A 21,485-nucleotide genomic window follows, 5' to 3' on the forward strand; every position below is an offset into this window, starting at 1 on the left:
TGATAAAGGTGACCACCGAAAACGACAACATGCCGCGGTGGTAATCAAGTTAAAGCAACTCACCGCTCACCCACACATCTCTCTGTTTTTACTAACCAACCACCATTTGGGTGGCCACCTTATCACCTAAAACTGGATTATGAAATGAGTTAGATTTGCACACTATCAGAGTTTCAAATGGATATATCAACACTGAGGATTTGACTGTGCAGGCAGTCAGGCACACAAAAAAACAACAATGAATGCAATCACAGACAAATAACACGCGTCCATGCAACTGTCCTCACTTAACAATGGGATGTAATGAAATCATCATTGCTTTCATTGGCATCAACAGCATTGTGACAGCCCTGGGTGACAGGGCTTTTCTTCTTGCAGCCCCCTCCCTCTGGAACTCATTCCCACCGCTCATCAAAGGCGCCCCCACCTTGCCATGTTCAAAACCCAGCTATTCAGACTCACATTCCCCGCCTCACTCTAATCTAATCTCCTTCACTGCTTTTTAGTCTTGGTTTAATGTTTTTTGAGCGGTGCTAGCCGCTCAAAACATTTGATCGTGTGTGTGTGGTCAAATGTGAATGTCATGTGCATGACATCTGCATATGGGACCGAATTGTCTCCACCAGGCTGAAGGCATGGGGAGTAAAGTATGTTTTGCACTCTGTCCGTGTGTTTGTGTGTGTGTGTGTGTGTGTGTGTGTGTGTGTGTGTGTGTGTGTGTGTGTGTGTGTGTGTGTGTGTGTGTGTGTGTGTGTGTGTGTGTGTGTGTGTGTGTGTGTGTGTGTGTGTGTGTGTGTGTGTCCGTCCGTCTGTGTACAGCTAATCTCCGGCACCGTTAACCCGGTCGATGCCAAATGTTGCACACATGGATGGACTATGTATTATTGTGTGCATTGTATATAGGCCTTCTGTACACACAGTATCCTGTTGACTTACCTGAAAGGGTAACGTAGCCAAGACCAACGAATCAGCCAACGCCAAGTTAAAGATGTATATATTAGTAGCTGTCTTCATCTTAGTGTATCTGAGAAAGAGAGAAAAACTATTTAATTGAATTCATTGTTGTGCCAGTTAACAATTTTCAAAATGAATCTCAAAAATAGCAAAAATAGTAGATCTACAGTACAAGAGAGCTCACAATGGGTCATGATTCAATTTATTTTCTTTTAGACCATTTCACAATATAGTCCACTTGCCAGAATGTGAACCCAGGCATGTTGAGTACACCAACGCTTTATGTTAGAAATGTTGAGTATGGGTTCCCTGCAGTCATGTAGAAACTTCCGGATGCTAACTTGCATATGTTGAGCAATTTTCATAATTGGCATAATATGTGACCATAACATTAACGACCTATAAGGGGAAATAAATCTAAATTTCATCATGCTTTAAGTAGCACGTGACGTGTCAAACTAGGGGGTTTTCATGATGCTGAAACCATTCCAAGCATTCATTTTGTACAAAACAGCCGTCATTACATACTGTATACAGTATGTATGTGATGATGTCAGACATTTGGGCAAGTGGCTATGGCCGTTTTTAGCCCAATGAGTGTTTTTTTGATGACATTTTTAATTGTTTGCCTTCTATAGGTTGGTAATGGTATGGTCACATATTATGCCAATTCTGAAAAGTGCTCATATATGTTCGTATAAGTTAGCATCTGGCAGTTTTTACAGTAGACTAATAGGGGGTTCACAGCCAGAGGCTATGGCTATTTGGGGGTCCTTGGCATGGAATGGATTGGGAATTCATATTGTATGTATTTTATGTATGAAAAGTGCTATACAAATAAAGTTTATTATTGTATCCACAGAATTCTAGAAGTGTACCTCCCAGCCCTGGCAGAGTAGTTCTGGAGTAGTTCCAACGGATTGTGTGCCCCTGGTTTTTCCCTAGTGGGACTGATTGAGGGTAGCTACTGGGACGTAAGTCGGGACTTGATCACTCCCGGCTGGGTCGCCTGAGTGAGGGGTATGATGTTGCGAGACCCGAAACCCCGTTGACCTCAGGATACATCACTGAGGATACGTCCCAGGTGCATCCATGCAATGTTTTTTGTTATATTCATTCATTTATAATCCATTCTTAATAAGGATGACACATCTCTTACAGCATCTACTGATCTGATCTGACCCGAAAATCATTTATACTAGAGACCTGCGGAATGCGGATTTAGCCGTGGTTGCCGCGGGTAACCGCAGTTTAGGATGGATTTGGGTCATTAAAATATATTATAAATTAATATTGGATAAACTGCGGGTGAAATAATGCAGGAAATAAATTAATGGTATCTCTCTATAGGCCTATTATAGCATTTAAAACGCACAAAATCTTGGCAATATCTCGCAAATGTATAAATTGGAATAATTGATTAATGCAGTCGGATAACGGCGGATCATAAATATGCACACACGGATTCGGGTGACAAAAAAGCTCATACGCAGGTCTCTAATTTATACTGCTCTCACTCCTCCTGAGACAAGGTTTCAAGCAGACCTATAGAGCCTAAGAAGTGATCATTAGGGTGAAAATTATTGACTATTTGAGAGAGACTGTGATCAATAATCTGTTGGGGGGCTCATTAATGAATGAAGCCAAACAGAGAGTTGTTTTCTCATGAATATTGATTGCTTAGTTAAAGCCGCCCACACTACACAAGTATGAATTAAAGCAGCAGTGAGGAAAAGTAAGATAGATACAACCAAATTAGAAGGATGAAGACATACAGTCTATGATATATAGATGTATATATATGTATAGATATATAGACATATAGATGAAGATTAAGGCTCTATTAAAATAATTTAGTGTATATCTTTCCTAGCTCCAAGATTCTCTAATAATACCTCTAAAATACCCAATGCACACATAGTAAACACAGCTGAACCGACTACCTGCAAATGAGGACGATCTAGAACAGTGCGCTGCTTGGAGCACAGATTTCCCCAAGGCTGGTTTGCCTGTGTCAGTGATTGTATGACCAACTTTCAAGAGTTATAGGCCAAAGAACTCTCTCTCTCTCTCTGCCTTGTGGTTTGAGCACTGTTGGGTGTAACAGCATTATAATTAACAGCGTTATATAACAAGAATACTTTTGGGGGGTAACAGAGTAACCTAACGAGATAGTTTGCAATTAGAGTAATTCGTTACCCTTTTCCCAAAACTATGGCGTTACTAGTTACATTTAAGACCTATATTTCCCTGTTGTTTCTGTTGCCACAAAGGAAAAACAATCAATTTGTGCTTCAATGAATGAGCTCTGAGCTCATTCATTGAAGAAAAGCATTAAAATAATGGCAGTAATGCAGTACAGTGAGGACATGAATAACAAAGAATTTAAAAGATCAATAAAAGCAGTGTAGAAGTAGGTCTTGAGCTGTGCTTTAAAAGTGTCTACAGAGGCTGCCTGTCGATGGTATAGTGGGAGTTTGTTCTTTCTGCTTCCCGTAGAAGCAGAAAGCTGCTTCACCGTGTTTTTTAGTTGCTATTTTTTTAGGCACAGCAAGCACTGAGCAGGCCAGCAGTGGAAGACCTGAGGGGGCGATTTGGGACATATTTAGGCAGGCAGTCATGTAGGTAGGAAGGTGCGAGACCATTGAGAGCTTTATAAACAAGTAAAATTAATTTAAAATCAATCTTAAAAACAACCGGAAGCCAATGCAGTGAAGCTAAAACTGGAGTAATATGTTCTCTCATCTTAGTTTTAGTTAAAACTCCGGCCACCGCATTTTGGACAAGTTGTAATCTGTCAAAGGCGTGGATCAGCGTTTTTGCATTGTCCAATGACAATAGGCTCTGATTCATGCAATATTTCTAAGGTGAAAAAAGGCAATCTTGGTAACATGATTAATGTGTGAATTAAAATTCAATTCAGAATCAATAATGACCCCCAAGTTCTTTACTGTACTGTTACTTTCTACAGTCAGGTTGCCAAGTCTGCTTATTATTGATAATCTCTGCTCACTAGAACCAATTATGAGAACTTGCTTTTAGTTCATGTTTGAATTTTAAGTTTACATTGCTTATTTGTAGTAAACTGATGAATGCTTTTATTTTGATACACTAATACTTGTAGACTCTTATTCTGAAATGTTAGCAATACATTGTGGGTAGAAGAAGCTTCAGAACACAGTGTACTGAGTGTAGACTCCATTAGAGAACAAGCAGAGAAGAACATGATTGTGGTTAATTAAAGGAGCAAGGCGCTCGCTTCCTGGCTTGTGAAAAAACGAGTTTGGCTGTCTGTTTAACTTCGTTAACATACTGGATGTATACAATACGTTGTAGGAACAGAACACAGCATTTGATGCTGTGTTCAAACTGATGACAGACAGGTCAACAACAGGTCTAACGGGTCTAAAGCACAGGGATCATCTGGAGCTACAGAAAGATATAGTTGGGTATCATCTGCATAAAAATGGAAATTCACTCCGTGATTGGTAATAAGTTCTCCCAACTACAGTATGTACAGGGAGAACAATAGAGGACCAAGAATTGAGAACCGATGTCATGTTTGTCTGAGTCAAACTCAGCTAAATTGACAAAATAACTTTGTCAATAATTAAAACAATAATAATGTTTGTTAGGTAGGAGGAAAACCAGGACAGGGCCGTACCAGACAGACCTATCCAGTATTCCACACATTGTATTAAAATTGAATGATCAATCGTGTCAAATGCAGCCGTTAGATCAATAAGTAAGTAAGTGTCAGCAGACACCCTACGATCATTAATTACTTTTACAAGTGCTGTTTCTGTTCTGTGACCTTTTCTAAAGCCAGTCTGGAATTTGTTATGCACTTTATTGTTCTGTAGAAACACATCCAATTGATGAACATTTTTCTAAAACCTTGCCCAGATAGGGCAGATTAGAAATAGGTCGATTGTTACCCAACACAGAGGGATTAAGATTGTGTTTCTTGAGTAAGGGCCTAGTATTGTGCCCTGCACATGTAGTAACGGATGGGTTATTAATTATTATGATGTGTTGTTGCGCATGCGCACTGCACACACACACACACACACACCCACACACACAGTCACTTTGAATCCGTGGTGGGACTGGGAAATAAATAATGCGCGGAAGAACTTGTCATCCATTGCGTGTTTTGTGGCGAATAGTATGTGTACTGCAAGCACGCACACACACACACACACACACACACACACACACACACACACACACACACACACACACACACACACACACACACACACACACACACACACACAAATGTTGCCGGCGTGTTGTTGCTGTTGATGTAATTAGCAAAATATGTGATTGTAATGTAAAGGATTCAATAGGTCACCACTTCTGGTGTGACACCACGGCTCTTGTTTACACATTCTGTTGTCAACATGTGTGCGGAATAACACTATTTTTGGATTTATTGGGGAAAGGAGGAGATAAACGTCAATGCAAATTGGTGAAGCAGCAAGCAGAGCTCCACAACACTGGTAGGCTGCAGGTTGCTTTGTTGTTGATTTTTCTCGAGGGTGGGTTTTCATTGTCGGTAACGCAAAACAACGCAAAGATAATCTAACAAGTTACTTTTCTCAGAGGGTAATCTTTTGTATTGGCAGTAATCCAGTAACCTAACGAAGTTACTATAGAAAGTGTTACCCAACACTGGGTTTGAGTCATTTGAAATAGAATATTCCCCTGTTCAATACCAGGCCTCTGTCTCATTGAGGTGCCCTTGAGCAAGATACCAGTAACAGAACCTGTCTACTGCCCCTTTGGAATTCTCTGGGTCCTTTTTTGTCCTTCAATCCTCCTCTCCTTACTCTCCTTGTTAAATAACAAACTGTTAAATCTTTTCTCTGTCTCTCTTCAAAGTCTAATCTAATGTATGTCCTCCCAGTCTCCTTGTTTTTACTGCTTTACTCCCCTCTCTCTCTCTCTCTCTCTCTCTCTCTCTCTCTCTCTCTCTTTCTCTCTCTCTCTCTCTCTCTCTCTCTCTCTTAATCTCTACACAGTCTCGCTCCTTTTCTCTTTTGTAATCCTGTTAGTAATAAATGTTTTCCTTTTTCTCTCTCTCTTTTCTGTATCAGATCTCCAGCAGGAATCACCATTTTCTGACAAATATTGAATTCAATCTTCACTGGCAGCTCGTGCATGTTGTGATCCTTTTTCCCTGTTTTATTGTTATTGTTGTTACGTAAGCCTTTGTTGAATACCCAGTTTTGATTTGTCAATCAAGGCATTCTGGGTTCTGTTATTTCTTAACAGCAAACCGCTGTTCTGTATATCTGTTCACGTTGACGAATGGGAAGCCTGTAAACGACAAAAAATTTAAATAATTCTTAAGTAGCCGTGTAATAAGCGGGCAAACGTATCGTTAGCTGGTCATTATTGCACAATAAACTCATCTATGTATAATTATACCAATGACATATATGTAAGTAAGTGCATTTCATGAATACTAACATCCTAATGACTGTAACTAATGCAGTAATGTTTTATTATATTATATTTTATTTACATAAAGTCATTGTTTCCAGTCATTGATGCCTCATTAAGTGAAGAGGCATGAAGTTTTATTCTATTTCTTCTATGGTGTCCTGTGTAGCATCATATCTCAGTCTCTACCGTTCATCTATCTATTCATCTATAACTCTCACTTTCTCCGCCTCTCCAGCTCCTCTCTTTAAAGAAAATGAAATATTCTCTCTTGTGCGCTCTCTCTCTCTCTCTCTCTCTCTCTCTCTCTCTCTCATATCCACTGATCTATGTATATCATTTTTTTTTCAACACCCCCACTCTCTCCCTCCATCTGTCCTCTGCCGCATTCCTCGTTCCATCTCTCTGGCTGCAGCCCTGTCTCATCCTCCCATTCCGCTCTCCAGTTGTTCCCTCATTTTCTTACATGTCTTCCACCTTTCCTCCTCTGGATTCTTTTCGACATTCTCCTTTATATTGCTGCCTCTCTCCATCAATCCCTCACTCTGCATTCTTTCCCAGAACCAGATTTATCTCTCTCTCTCTCTCACACCATCACTTTCACTGCTATTGTATGGGCTCTCTCCCTCCTTACTGTATATCTCTTCCCTCTGCATTCTTTCTCAATACACTTTCTTGTTTCATATTCTTCCTACCTCGTCATAATCTTCTGCTCTAATCATTCTCTCTCCCACCTCCCTCTCTCATCTCCCTCTCTCTCTCTCTCTATCTCTCTCTGTATCTAGAATATTTCACAGCTCCTCATCATACATACTTCTTTTCTGCTTTGGGGACCCCATCTTCCCAGCATGTATCTCTCGCCTTTTCTGCTTGTACAAACAATTGCACCGATCTCGATCAATGTCAATCTCCATGTTTTCCTTCGACTGCCTTCACTTTCCTGCGCACCAGTTCTCCCACATGCCTTGTCTCCATTTTACTTCGGACTTGATCTCTTCGCTGACTCGTTTTGTTTCTGTTTCCGCTTCTCTCTTAGTTGTCTCATCACAGGATCAGCTCATGACAGTAAGGAACAAATTGTTAGAGGTTCAGAGAGTGTGTGAACGTGAGATATGGAGTGGAGAACTGGTGGCGGTGGGAGAGGAGAGCCCGAGCTAAAATATTACCAGATTGATCCTCAGAGATTCCAATATCAGACGCTAACAAAATAGTGGTGGCCCAATTGTATCCCAATTGTATCAAATGTAGATATTAACATTGGATATTCATGAAGATATACCAGCTCACAGCGACGTGTGAGAACTACTGATTTAGAAATGTGTAGAATCTGAATTTTAATGGTTTAATCGATGCACAACCACATCAAGTATCTGCTTTCAATATGCGTCCATATTGATCTGCCGCTGAGGGGGCTGCTGGTGGGTGGTTTGGCTAGTGATGTGATGTGTGGGAGTGACTGTCAGTGTTACTATCCCCTGTGGTTAAACATTTTCATCTCTGAAAAAACGGCTTCATGAGAACAATGTTGACTTAAGAGTTTATCTGAGATTTTTCTTTGCGACGTGTGACGTCTAGAACAAGGATACCCAAAATCATCATATTTGAACATGTGGACAACATCCCACTTTTGGAACCACTTAGAAGAGGGTCTGTGTTCGTGCTAATAGTTGGCCAAAATGGCCAGTATGCCAAGGAAGTAAATTCCAGAATTGTTCACACATATCGTGAATGTTGTTACTCGAACCAACGTCAAAAAGTTGCGGGAACGCCCCCATGTCATTCAAAGCAATCAAAATGTAACGACCACGCCCCTTCATCGAAGAGTAAATCTAGACCAGCTTGCTGTACAAGCTGATAAAAAAGTGTCTGTCCTTTGTGTGTCTATGGAACCATCCAAACAATCAGCTTCATATTCGGTGTGTACTGTATATTAATGATATCACAGTGCAGTGAAGAGGGAGAAATGGGTCGGATCAGAGGTTCACCAGGACAGGAGTGCACAACAATTACATGCAAAGTCAATGGAAAGGTGGGCGTTGCATGCAAATGACGCAAAATGATGCATCTCGAGAACCATCCAACCTATCACCTTTATAATTCGCTGTGTGTATTGATGATGCCACTGGAGTGTTCGTTCGGATCAGCGATTCTCCAGAACAGGAGTGCACAAGGTGAGTTGCATGCAAATTAGATTTTTGTCCTATATTAAAATTGGCTAGTAGGATGGGCGGGCAGGCACGCCGCGCAGACCATGGCCACGTCACTATATGAGTCAGACATAACCATAAACAATCCTGATACGCCCATAGGCATGGCACTATGACTCAGACATAACCATAAACAATCCTGATACGCCCATAGGTATGGCACTATGACTCAGACATAACCATAAACAATCCTGATATGCCCATAGGTATGGCACTATGACTCAGACATAACCATAAACAATCCTGATACGCCCATAGGTATGGCACTATGACTCAGACATAACCATAAACAATCCTGATACGCCCATAGGTATGGCACTATGACTCAGACATAACCATAAACAATCCTGATACGCCCATAGGTATGGCACTATGACTCAGACATAACCATAAACAATCCTGATATGCCCATAGGTATGGCACTATGACTCAGACATAACCATAAACAATCCTGATATGCCCATAGGCATGCCACTATGACTCAGACATAACCATAAACAATCCTGATATGCCCATAGGTATGCCACTATGACTCAGACATAACCATAAACAATCCTGATATGCCCATAGGTATGGCACTATGACTCAGACATAACCATAAACAATCCTGATATGCCCATAGGCATGCCACTATGACTCAGACATAACCATAAACAATCCTGATACGCCCATAGGCATGGCACTATGACTCAGACATAACCATAAACAAACCTGATACTCCCATATATTATATATAGCCGAGTCATGCCTATATATGATATATAGCCATGGCACAATGACTTGACACGGCTATATACAGTATATGGGCTATGCCTATAATGGTGATGCGCATATAAGGGACGACCGACTTCAAACTCGGTGTGCTAATCGGCAAGGACTTGAGGGAGTGCAGGTGCCTCCAGTAGAGTTGTTCGGACAGGCAGTCTGACCCATATGTCCATATACTGTAGGCATATGGATTAGAGGTCTGGGAGCCAGGATTTCAAACTGCGGTCCCAATGTCCAGCATCCGACATCTGATAAAAAATAACGGCATTAATGACAAGCAGGTGCGTAAATGCAGCCTAACACTTACAGCATTATATTACATATTTGAACATAAACAAGTAATATACACATTTTATATAGCAGGGTCATCTTGCACGGATACATTAATTACCTCCATTTCCATGGGGGACATGCGCTAGTTCGACATCCCGTTAGTCTGACTACGTGGCCGGTTAAGGCCGCTTAGGCTTAGGGTTTGGGGATAGCATTCGTATGGGGCTCTATGGTCAGAATATTGGGAATAGTCCGATTATTGGGAAGTCGGACCAACGCTGCGCAAACCATAACCATTTGCACATTGTTGTTGATTATTGCCGTCTCGTTTGAAAGTGTCAGTGACGTATTCAAACTAATGATGGAACTTGTTTTGACTTGTTCAATACACAAGTTTATAACTCGGACCAACACAACGACCTGGCATTTCAACTGCCGACAACTCATAACTCTAAATCTATGTGACAGCTGCGGCATGGAATGCGGCTACGCGGTCTCAAAGCTACTGGAAATAAGACTGCAAAAAAGCTTGTTCAAAATATACACAAACGAACTGATAAGAACCAGAGCGAACCAGGGCAAAGGAACGCTGGCCCCCCAATCCCTCACACCTCCATCCTTTACTCACTATTCCGCTTGAACTACACCTACCTAAATCTGTGGTATATAGAATATACTGTGAAGTTGTTCTACACAAATGTATGTGTAATCTGCTACAGAATAAATAAAATCACACACGTGTGAAGTGAGGGGCGCTCTTATCATCATGCATCTCATTCCGGCCAATCACAATTTGCGACCTCACTTTTGTCATCAATTTTTTATTAAACTGGCCTAATGTGCAGAAACAGTAACAAAACAATGTTTGTGTTTACACTCTAGTTTTGAGGAACGCTAGCCCCTCCTATATCCAGCTTTCGGTGTGTGTGCACAACTTTGTCCTACACAAAAAATTTCACGTCATAGTGTAAACACAAACATTGCGTAACACAAACATTGATGACGAAGGTGAGGACGCAAATTGTGATTGGCTGGAATGAGATGATGTATGATGATGTATGATGGTGTGATTTCTTTTTACACAAACACTCAAAACAGGAAACGGTAGCAAAACAATGTTTGTGTTTACACAAACCCTCAAAGCTGGACATATAGGAGGGGCCTAAAAAATAAGAAATGATGTTGGTGTATACAATACACCAAGACTATATGCACATGTACATAATGATGATGCTCTTTACTTGCGCAAGCAGAGCGCGCAAGTAATGTGATCGGCCTGGTCCATTTGTCGTGACAGCCGTTCCGCCATTTCAGGACCCCCCCAGAAAAACATCAAATCTGTGCCCGTATTGCTGGACCAATGATGACGAAATGACCATATTTCTTACGTCATCATTTAGAGCTAGTCATACACGTATTTCTTACGTCATCATTTAGAGCTAGTCATACACGTATGTGTCATTTCGTCATCATTGGTCCAGCAATACGGGCACAGATTTGATGTTTTTCTGGGGGGGTCCTGAAATGGCGGAACGGCTGTCACGGTTTTTGGACCAAAGTGACCACAGAATACCGCTAATCAACTTACAACTACACACTTTATACAGTATAGAGTATAGAGTATATATGTATACATATATAGTATATGCCTATATACTATATATATACTATATATATTTCTTACGTCATCATTTAGAGCTAGTCATACGTATACTATATACATAATCAATAAAAAATAATTTACCAAATTGTGCCTGATCTGCTGGGACCAGAGTACGTGGTGTGTATGTAAGAAATATGGTCATTTCGTCATCATTGGTCCAGCAATACGGGCACAGATTTGATGTATGACTAGCTCTAAATGATGACGTAAGAAATACGTGTATGACTAGCTCTAAATGATGACGTAAGAAATATGGTCATTTCGTCATCATTGATCCAGCAATACGGACACAGATTTGATGTTTTTCTGCGTAAGCCTCAAATGTGTGTGTATGTGTATGACTAGCTCTAAATGATGACGTAAGAAATACGTGTATGACTAGCTCTAAATGATGACGTAAGAAATATTGTCATTTCGTCATCATTGGTCCAGCAATACGGGCACAGATTTGATGTTTTTCTGGGGGGGTCCTGAAATGGCGGAACGGCTGTCACGGTTTTTGGACCAAAGTGACCACAGAATACCGCTAATCAACTTACAACTACACACTTTATACAGTATACTATATATATACTATATATATTTCTTACGTCATCATTTAGAGCTAGTCATACGTATACTATATACATAATCAATAAAAAAATAATTTACCAAATTGTGCCTGATCTGCTGGGACTAGAGTACGTGGTGTGTATGTAAGAAATATGGTCATTTCGTCATCATTGGTCCAGCAATATGGGTACAGATTTGATGTATGACTAGCTCTAAATGATGACGTAAGAAATACGTGTATGACTAGCTCTAAATGATGACGTAAGAAATATGGTCTTTTCGTCATCATTGATCCAGCAATACGGGCACAGATTTGATGTTTTTCTGCGGATGAGGAAAAGATATAGAGAAAAAGATATAGGTGGGGGAGTTATGTTTGCTATAAAAGAAGATATTTCCATTGAAGAAATTCCAACTGAAAGCAGGATATTAGAGAAAGTAGAACATATATGTATACATGTAAAAGATAAAAATCTATATATCATTCTTATGTACAGATCACCTAAAACAGAGCTTTCAAAATTAAACACATTTCTCGAATACATGGTACAGTATATATCATCTCCGACTTCTGCAATTTTGATAATAGGAGATTTCAATGAAGACCATAATACTAAGATAGAAAGAAGTATAAAGACCTACATGTCAAAATTAGGCTTTAAACAATTAAATACAAATCCAACTACAGATTACGGAAATATTTTAGATCATGTATATTTTAACAAATGTGAAAGTATTATTATAGAAATTGAAGTTAGAGACACATATTACTCTGACCATGATTTAGTATTAATATCACTATAGTCTAACATGAAATAGATTTAAAATTTAAATTAAAATTTTAATTCAGTTTATATACTTTTTTTATAGGCGTTTACATACATAAATTAGATAGGTAGTAAATAGTTACACCTAATAATTACACATTTCAAATGTTCCTTCACAGAGATATTGAGATTCCACCGTTTACAGAAAAAGTATACTGTATAACATATTTTAATTCAGTTTATATACCTTTTTTTTCAACACATATAAGTGATTTATTTTTCTCTGAAAAAAAAAAGGGATCCAGAATATATCTACAACGATAAAACAGTATTTCTTATATAGATAGAAACTAGAATCATACTTAATACTAAATGTTTACATGTATAGTAGGTAGCAAATAATTACATCTAAACATTAATCATTTCAAACATTCCTTCACAGAGATACTGAGATTTGGCAGTTTACAGCGGGCGAAAACATTACATGCGCGCTCTGCTTGCGCACTAGTTGGCCATTTATGGCCTACTAGTGTGCAACAAGCAAGTATGCACTCGACAGAGTGCAGTTCTAGTTTATACTTGTTTTCTCGTTTTTGCACTCTCTCGGTTATATTCTTTGTTTGTTTGTTGTTGTTGTTGTCTCCACCAGGCCGAAGGCATGTGGGGAGAGTATGTTTTGCACTCCGTCCGTCCGTGTGTGTGTCCGTGTGTCCGTCCGTCCGTCCGCCCGTCCGTGTGTCCGTGAGCAGCTAATCTCAGCCACCGTTAACCCGGTCGATGCCAAATTTTGCACACACACTCCCTGGATGCCAACGATGAACCTCTGCCCCAAACTTTCCAGAACGGCCTGTTATAGCGCCACCAGGAGGCCGCTTTGTGCAAAACAAGTTTTTGCACAGTACACCTACAGATTTTGTCCAAACATCACGCAAATTGCTACACAGTCTCTCTAGAGCCATTCAACGAAACGACTCTTTCAGATTTATCAGACTCCATCCTGATTGGTTAAGATTGGCTTCCAAAGTTCACAGGAGTGCTCAGTTTCAAACAAAATGCTGCAAATCATGAACACATCGCGTGATTTCCGTGAAATTGTGCACCCACATTCCCACTAGGCCGAGGACGAAATGCCACATGAACAATTTCAACTCAGCCTCAAGGTGGCGCTATAACTGGCCGAAAAGTGTTTTTACCTCTAACTGCACGGATCTGTGGATAACTTTGTATGCCAACTCCCTAGAGGCCAAGGAAAAACCTTTGTCTGGAATTTTTCACATCTGCTCTTTATAGCGCCACCAGGAGGCCGACATATGTAAAACACATTTTCTATTATTACTCCTTCAGATTTTATCAAAATTTCACGCAAATCGGTACACATGATCTCCATAGTCATGTGATCAAGACAGGTTTTTTTGATTTCTCATATTCCATCCTGGTTGGCCACGATTGGCTCCTACACTTTTCAGGAGTAGCCCGCTTTGTACAAATCGCCACAACTCCTCAACGCAGCGTCCGATTGCGATGAAACTGTGCACGCATATTCCCACTAGGCCGAGGACGACATGCCACCATTTTTTCATCCAAATCAGCCTCACGGTGGCGCTATAACAGGCCAATTCCTGTTTTTAGCTATAACTGCATCGATCTGTATACAACTTATGTATGCACACATGGAAAAACATTGTACCTGCATCCCTCCAACACGAACCTCCGGCCCAAATCTTCCTCAACAGCCTGTTATAGCGCCACCATGAGGCCACAACCTGACCTGCCCTGGTGGAGACCTGTGCCGATTGGCACTTTATCTAGTTATCTATGATGCTGCATGGAAGCCAAACAATAATAAGTTTTACTCTTATGTACCTGTACACAATATGTAACAATAGAGGGTATGCGCATGCATAAAGTGAATGGGAAATCAAGTGGCAAAGTGAGTGGAAAAGTTAGTTTAACGTCGCTTAACATCGTCTTATGAAATCAGATAGGACTTTTCTGTTTGGATGTATGGACTGTCAAGGCCAGAAAGTAGTGTTTTGCCACTCAGTAGGCGGTCCCGCATAACTTCCGTGTATGATGATGTCACGCGCATACCCTCTATAAAGTACAACCTTGGACCTCGAACCTCCCAATAACAACTCTCTTGTTCTGGTCTTACCTTCACAATAAAGTATCCTGTTTGCCTCCCAATGCAGAGAGAGAGAGAGAGAGAGAGAGAGAGAGTGAGCGAAAGAGAGAGAGAGAGATTTGAAGGCGATATAATGGTGCTGTGTCATTGTCAACTTGTCAAGATGTACAGAGAGACTTATATTTCCCAGTCATAAAATATCGATCAAAACTGGCAAGTACTGGACTAATACTGGACTAATGCTACCTCTAGTCTCTCGTAGCCAGACAACTATTCCACAATCTCCGAATGCTATAGTCTGAAACTACACGTCCCAAAATCAAAGTAATCTGTTTGTCATTTCCTTTCACAAACATATATTTTAAAACTATCTTATAGCTTATTTTTTTATTTCCGTTTCTACTAAGCAGAAAGCTATAGATACGTAGATGATTTCTATTTATATTGGGATAAATGTAAAGACGAAACGACTTATATTTTACTCATGACTGTATGGGGGAAGCAATTGAACATTGCGAGAGGCAATAGACTGGCTTCTGATATGGATACCGGTATCAAGTTGTCCAGAACCGCCGATCCAACCGATATGCCTATATATGGGCATGCCAATATATGGGCATAAAAGGGGTAGACAGACAGATCCAGATATGTCCATATAAATGATAAATGGTGCATTTGTATAGTAGCCTACTGTACCTTTATCCAAGGCGCTTTACAAAGGATTGTGCATTACACTCACCCATCCACACACACACACACACACACACACACACACACACACACACACACACACACACACACACACACACACACACACACATTCATATACCGATGGCAGAGGAAACCATGCAAAGCACCAACTTGCTCATCGGGAGCAGTTAGGGGTTCAGCAGTGTCTTGCTCAAGGACACTTCAACGCTAACACAGCTGGGGGAGCCCAGGAAGGAGCTGGGAGCCAGCCGGGTTCCCAAGCGGCCGCTCTACCTCCTGAGTCACTCTGACATATCAGTTGGAACGGCATAGATGTGAGGGCCTATCTAGCCCAATTTCCACCCAATAGGCAAGCTTTCCGCCTCCCCTCGCCATCTCTTAGTCTCCCTCTTTCTACTTATCTATTCAAGAAAGGATAACAGATGCTTTTGCTCCCGTAGGCTCTACAATTTCTCCACCTCTTTCCATCTGTAATTCTGTGAGAGATATACAACCCCCCATCCACATACACACACACACACACACACCCACGCGCGCCATTCAGCACGGTTTTTCTCATGGATGTGTGACTTTTTCCACATGTCCATTTTCCATTTTTCTCTCTTGTCTCCTTCTATCTCATCTAACAATCTCTTTATCTATATTAATATATTTTTCTCTCTGTTCATGATATCATAAATGTCTTACTCTTTCTTTCCCACAGCCCTCTCTTCTTCTCTCTCTCTCTCTCTCTCTCTCTCTCTCTCTCTCTGTCTCTCTCCCTCTCCCTCTCCCCCTCCCTCCCTCCCTCCTTTCTCCCTCTATCTCTCTCTCCCTCCCTACCTCCTCTCTCCCTCTATCTCTCTCTATCTCTCTCTCCCTCCCTCCTCTCTCCCTCCCTACCTCCCTCCTTTCGTCTCACTCAGTTAAAGTGGTGATGTGTTGGTGATGAAAGGGTCTTTCAGTGACTCTTACATATTAATAATCACTTTGAATAATTCAAACCCGCCTGGCCACAGCCCACAGCCAAACTAGAATGAGCTGTCACACATGCCCCAGTGTGTGTGCATATGTGCGTGCGTGCGTGCGTGCTTGCGTGTGAGTGTGCGTGTGTGTGCGTGTGTATGTACGTGTGTAAGAGAAATGGTCCTGGATAAAAAGGCTCTTGAGATCACATGGATATTGTCACAGTAAACTGAATATCTTGTAGTTAGTTACTCGAGAGTCTTCAACCGAAATGCTCAATAAAGGTCAGTGAACTCTCAATTCCTGAGTAGAATTTAATTTAGATTTAGACCAATTTTTGGATGATTCATTATTTTTCCACAACCCAAGTGTTTTGTTTTCATTATCTTGGGTTCTAAGGCCTGACTCACATGCACCTTCATAACAGATTGATGTATAGCTGATGCTGGGGCAGTCGAAACACAGCCGAAAGCCGTACAACAAAAATGTTGTGTCAAACCATGTGACTTCCATTGGAAATGCATTGGGAGCTTGCATCAGTAAACAAGTCTCATACATCTAGCATGCATCAATGTTGTATGCTAGATCGAAAGGTGTGAGTGAAGCCTAAGGCTTCACTCACACCTTTCGATCTAGCATACAACATTGATGCATGCTAAATGCATGCTAGATGTAAACAAAGGGTAAGTGCCAATGCATTTCTAATGGAAGTCACATGGTTTGACACAACTTTTTTGTTGTACGGCTTTCGGCTGTGTTTCGACTGCCCCCCCCCCCCCCCCCTCCCCCTCATACAACAAAAATGTTGTGTCAAACCATGTGACTCCCATTGGAAATGAATTGCGAGCTTGCATCAGTCAATAAGTCTCATACAACATGCATACATCAATCTGTTGTGCACGTGTGAGTCAGGCCTAAAAGTGTGATGTTGACTGTTTCACTAGTATCCGGAGAGTGAATGTAATCAGCACTTCTGTTTACTCAAACTCACTCAAATAGCACAGAAAAAACAGATAAATATGATCAATCTTTCATGTCCAGGATTTTTTTTCAAATGCATTTATCTCAGATCCTTTTCCCATTAATGAAAATAAGCTTTATTCACAGCCCATAACTGATCGTGGTTACAAAATGTATGTTTTGGGTGAATTAAAATAAGATTGCGCTGCCCTTTACATGGCCATTGTTTACTTCCGGTTCACCGGAAGAAGGTAGGAAGTCCGCACACCGTTCTTTAAGCTCCCATCAATTTTATTATAGGAATCAGGAATCAACGTTTCGACCCCTCCGGGTCTTCATCAGGAATGAGTATACAACAAAGTAGGCGTGTTTTATATGCAGGTCGCCAAGCTGTCTTTTCAATGAAGGTCACCGCCAGAGAATTTTCGCCTTCAAAAGATGAGTATGCTCTGAAAAGACAGTGTCAGGGGCTTAATAATAATTGATTAATCAATCAATAAATCAATCAATTCATTAATACCTGGCAGGGAATGTGTTACCACATTCACTGCCGTGACATAGATTTGCGTCAAGTCTAATCCAGCGGTTAAGCGCAGATGATGTAAATTTCAGTGGTTTATGATAGATCGTGCTCCTCACCAACGTATGCATATAGCTGAGCTAATGTGTTAGGTTTCTGGTCTGGTTTCTGGGTCGTGGCAGAGATTTTCGCACACCCTGATTGGATCTCACCGATCTGTCAGTCACCCCTGGCCCATCCTCTCCCCACCAGTGCAGTGCTATGTTTTACGTCATTTGGAGCGACGCCCATCCGGAAGGGTTGACTCCCACTTCTACCCCAGAGCGGCCAATGTGTTCCTCCAGGCTTTCATTTTTTGCGCCAAAGAAAATGAAAGCCTGGTACAGAGGCTAACATATGCATGGTTCTAGGTTGCTAAGCAACAGATACAACAGGAAATTAACCTGCCGTCCGCCTCCACATTATTAGATCCAGAAAAAGAAATCAAGATTGTTTTCCCAGATTGCGTTTTTGGTTAAAACAAGCTTTATTCAACGGCCCATAACCAAAGATTTGTCTGTCTCAACAGCGGAAGATGAAAGCAAGCTCAGCTGGGCAACCTAAAAAGCCAACGAAACAAGCTAAGAAACATTGTAACTGCCATGACCAAATCTGCAAAAAGAAACTTTATCAATGATAAAGCTGAGGAAAACAAACACAATCCTCAGGAGCTCTGGAAGCTACTCAACAATAGGCTGCAGTCTGAAAACCAAGGCGTTCCCCCCAACAACCCTTGTTTGTTGCTGGGGGGAAACCTTAATAAACAAGAGAATCCTATGGTAATGTGAGTGCTGGGCCTGGTATTCTTTTCTATGGACTGTCTCTACCTGAACCGTGCACCAGATATATTGTTTACGCTGAACTACTCAACTCGAGTGCTTGCTTCCTTTCCTTCTTTTCAGTATAGGAAATGAAAGCATGTACTGTGTGTCAGTTTTAATTGCATGGAAGTACCAGTTGCTGTAGAAAGGCCTGTCCTACAGTATATCACTGTCAATTAGGAGTTTGAGGCAGTCAGAGAGACTGTTGAGGGTGATGAATGTGAAAATAATTGGTCTAATGGTCTTAGCCCTCGTCTCCTATTTCGTCATACATTCTTTAACTTTGTGGACGTAGTTCAGAAGTTACTTTAAGTTGGGCAAATGTTGTATTTCCTAACCTAATATTCATTGGCAATGTAAAGTGTGTGCCTTCAAAGCATACATTTTATATAATATTTGCATATCATTACTTGAGTACTATATTTCCACATCGCCATACTGTACTTTTCATCTCTCTCTAAATTAATTTTCAATGAGAGGGAAACATAATCAGAAAAAACTATGGAAAATAAGCCTCACCCTTCTTGGCAACAGTCTCCATATCTCCCAGCATGCTTTAACTCTGGCTATTTGTCTCGTTATTCATGCACTGTTGGCCTGGTAGGTATTTAAAGACCTAAAACATGCAACACGCATGCAGCGCACGCAACGCTGAGTTTGTGCTTAAAATGTACTGTAAATTCTACAAACTGTTAATAAATATTTCAATCAATCAATCAAAACGCACGCAGCGCACGCACACGCACACGCACACACACACACACACACACACACACACACACACACACACACACCAGGATGTGAGGATGATTGTTTTCTTGTGGCACAAAGAAGAAGAACAGCCATGCAGTATGACACTTCATTATACCATTCTCAATTCAATCAGGAAGAGAGAGACTCAACAAGCAGAGTGAGACACTAGAGTGGACACACAGCAGATTACTGTATAATATAATATAATATAATATAATATAATATAATATAATATAATATAATATAATATAATATAATATAATATAATATAATATAATATAATATAATATAATATTATATTATATTATATATATTATATATAGTAGAGAGAATGAAAACAGAGTCGGTCAGGCTGGAGATATAGCAGAATAGGAGATTGGTTCAGGGAGCTATAGTAGATTAAACAAGATTTATTCATACATAACCGTTACATCTAATATGCACCCTAGTGGGCTTGCATGTGTAGCTTGTGGCGTGGGTAAGCATTAAAGTGCATTCATCTCTGTGTGTGTGTGTGTGTGTGTGTGTGTGTGTGTGTGTGTGTGTGTGTGTGTGTGTGTGTGTGTGTGTGCGCGCGCGCGAGCGCGAGCGCATGCACTAACATTTTCCGTACACCAGAAGAAGAAACATGTTTTTAAAATTCCCCTTTACATCATGACGAGTCTGTGCAAATGCATTTGTGATAGCTCACATTCTAAAGGGTGGATTACCATCAAACTTGCTGGGTCTCCCTGGCTATGAATCTGTGCAAATGCATTTCTGATATCTCACATTCTAAAGTGTAGATTACCATGAAACTTCCTGGGTCTCTCCTGGAGATAAAAGCCTGTTAGATGTCTGCAAAGTGATCACGGCAGTCAAATCTGAACACAGTGAGAAGATCAAGACACAGCTACATTGTGTAGAAATAATGACCCGCATAGTAGGTGGTATAGTGAATTGGTTCCAAAACATTTTAGCTTAAAACCCAAAAGAGAAATGAGACCCAAGCTTGTGTAGATTTTGGAAATATGGAAATCTTTAATTGATGAAAAGTTGAGACAATCTTTTTTTAAATGTAGGAAACGGAAAAACAGAGATATTTACTCAGGAGTCACGATCGATAAAAATTGGTCCACGACCAAAAGATGTGTCCCGACCAACTGTTTGGGAAACGGTGGTTTAGGGCATAGCAGTGGTGGCCATGTTGCGTTGCCATAGATTGAACACGCCACAATACAGATTTCCGAAAATATTTGTGTATAAATTATTTTAAGCCTGGAATGAAGCCACCTAGGCTCCTGATGGATGAATCAAGACCATAGAACATTTGACTGTGTCAAAACATAATTTATTTGAAAACAGCAAAACACAGAATCAAATGTGTTATGGTCATGATTCACCAGGAGCCTGGATGACTTGGTTCCGGGCAAAAGATTATTATAATATTATTATTATTACTTGCGCAAGCAGAGTGTGCAAGTACTAGTTTTGCCCGGGACTCGTCTGCATCGTCCCAGCCTTCCCACCAATTTTGATGCGTATGCACCGTCCCAGCAAATGATATACATATAGTATACGTGTATAACTAGCTCTCAATGATGACGTAATAAAGATGTGGAAATCTCTAAAATGAATGGGGTTTCTATCTTTTGGCACCACCAAATTATTGTCCTTTAGACACATCGGCACGGCTAACATCGGAGCATCCACCGCCGCGCTGCGGCGAGTTGTGAGCTTGTAGATCAGCTATTTTCAGAGCACAACCAAGCATAAAATGACTTCTCTTTTGGTTCTACTGGATCTCTTCTACACTAAGTCAGTGAAAAAAGGTAGTCGACGAACATTTATCATCATAGTTTCATGTCGACGTAATCAACACTGCACAACACCCCCGCAAGGTGGCTGGGCCAGATGGCATCCGGGGCCAGGTGGGCAGAGAAGAGTGTGCATAGCACAGCTGGCTGGCGCATTCTGCACACAGACATATTGAACCT

The 21,485-nt window shown here is 40.8% G+C and overlaps 1 protein-coding gene across 1 annotated transcript in view; it reads right to left on the reverse strand.

The window, feature by feature from the left end:
• oprl1 (opiate receptor-like 1) overlaps positions 1–21,485 on the reverse strand; it is a gene marked incomplete at its 3' end in the record, with an annotated part of 67,600 nt that overhangs the window by 18,575 nt on the left and 27,540 nt on the right. The window contains exon 2 of the mRNA XM_083769660.1: positions 937–1,024. Within this exon, the coding sequence (XP_083625786.1) occupies positions 937–1,024 (88 nt within the window). The remainder of the gene's footprint in view (positions 1–936; positions 1,025–21,485) is intronic.

Source organism: Protomyctophum parallelum (genome assembly GCF_964188405.1).
Source record: "Protomyctophum parallelum genome assembly, chromosome: 7".
NCBI lineage: Eukaryota > Metazoa > Chordata > Actinopteri > Myctophiformes > Myctophidae > Protomyctophum > Protomyctophum parallelum.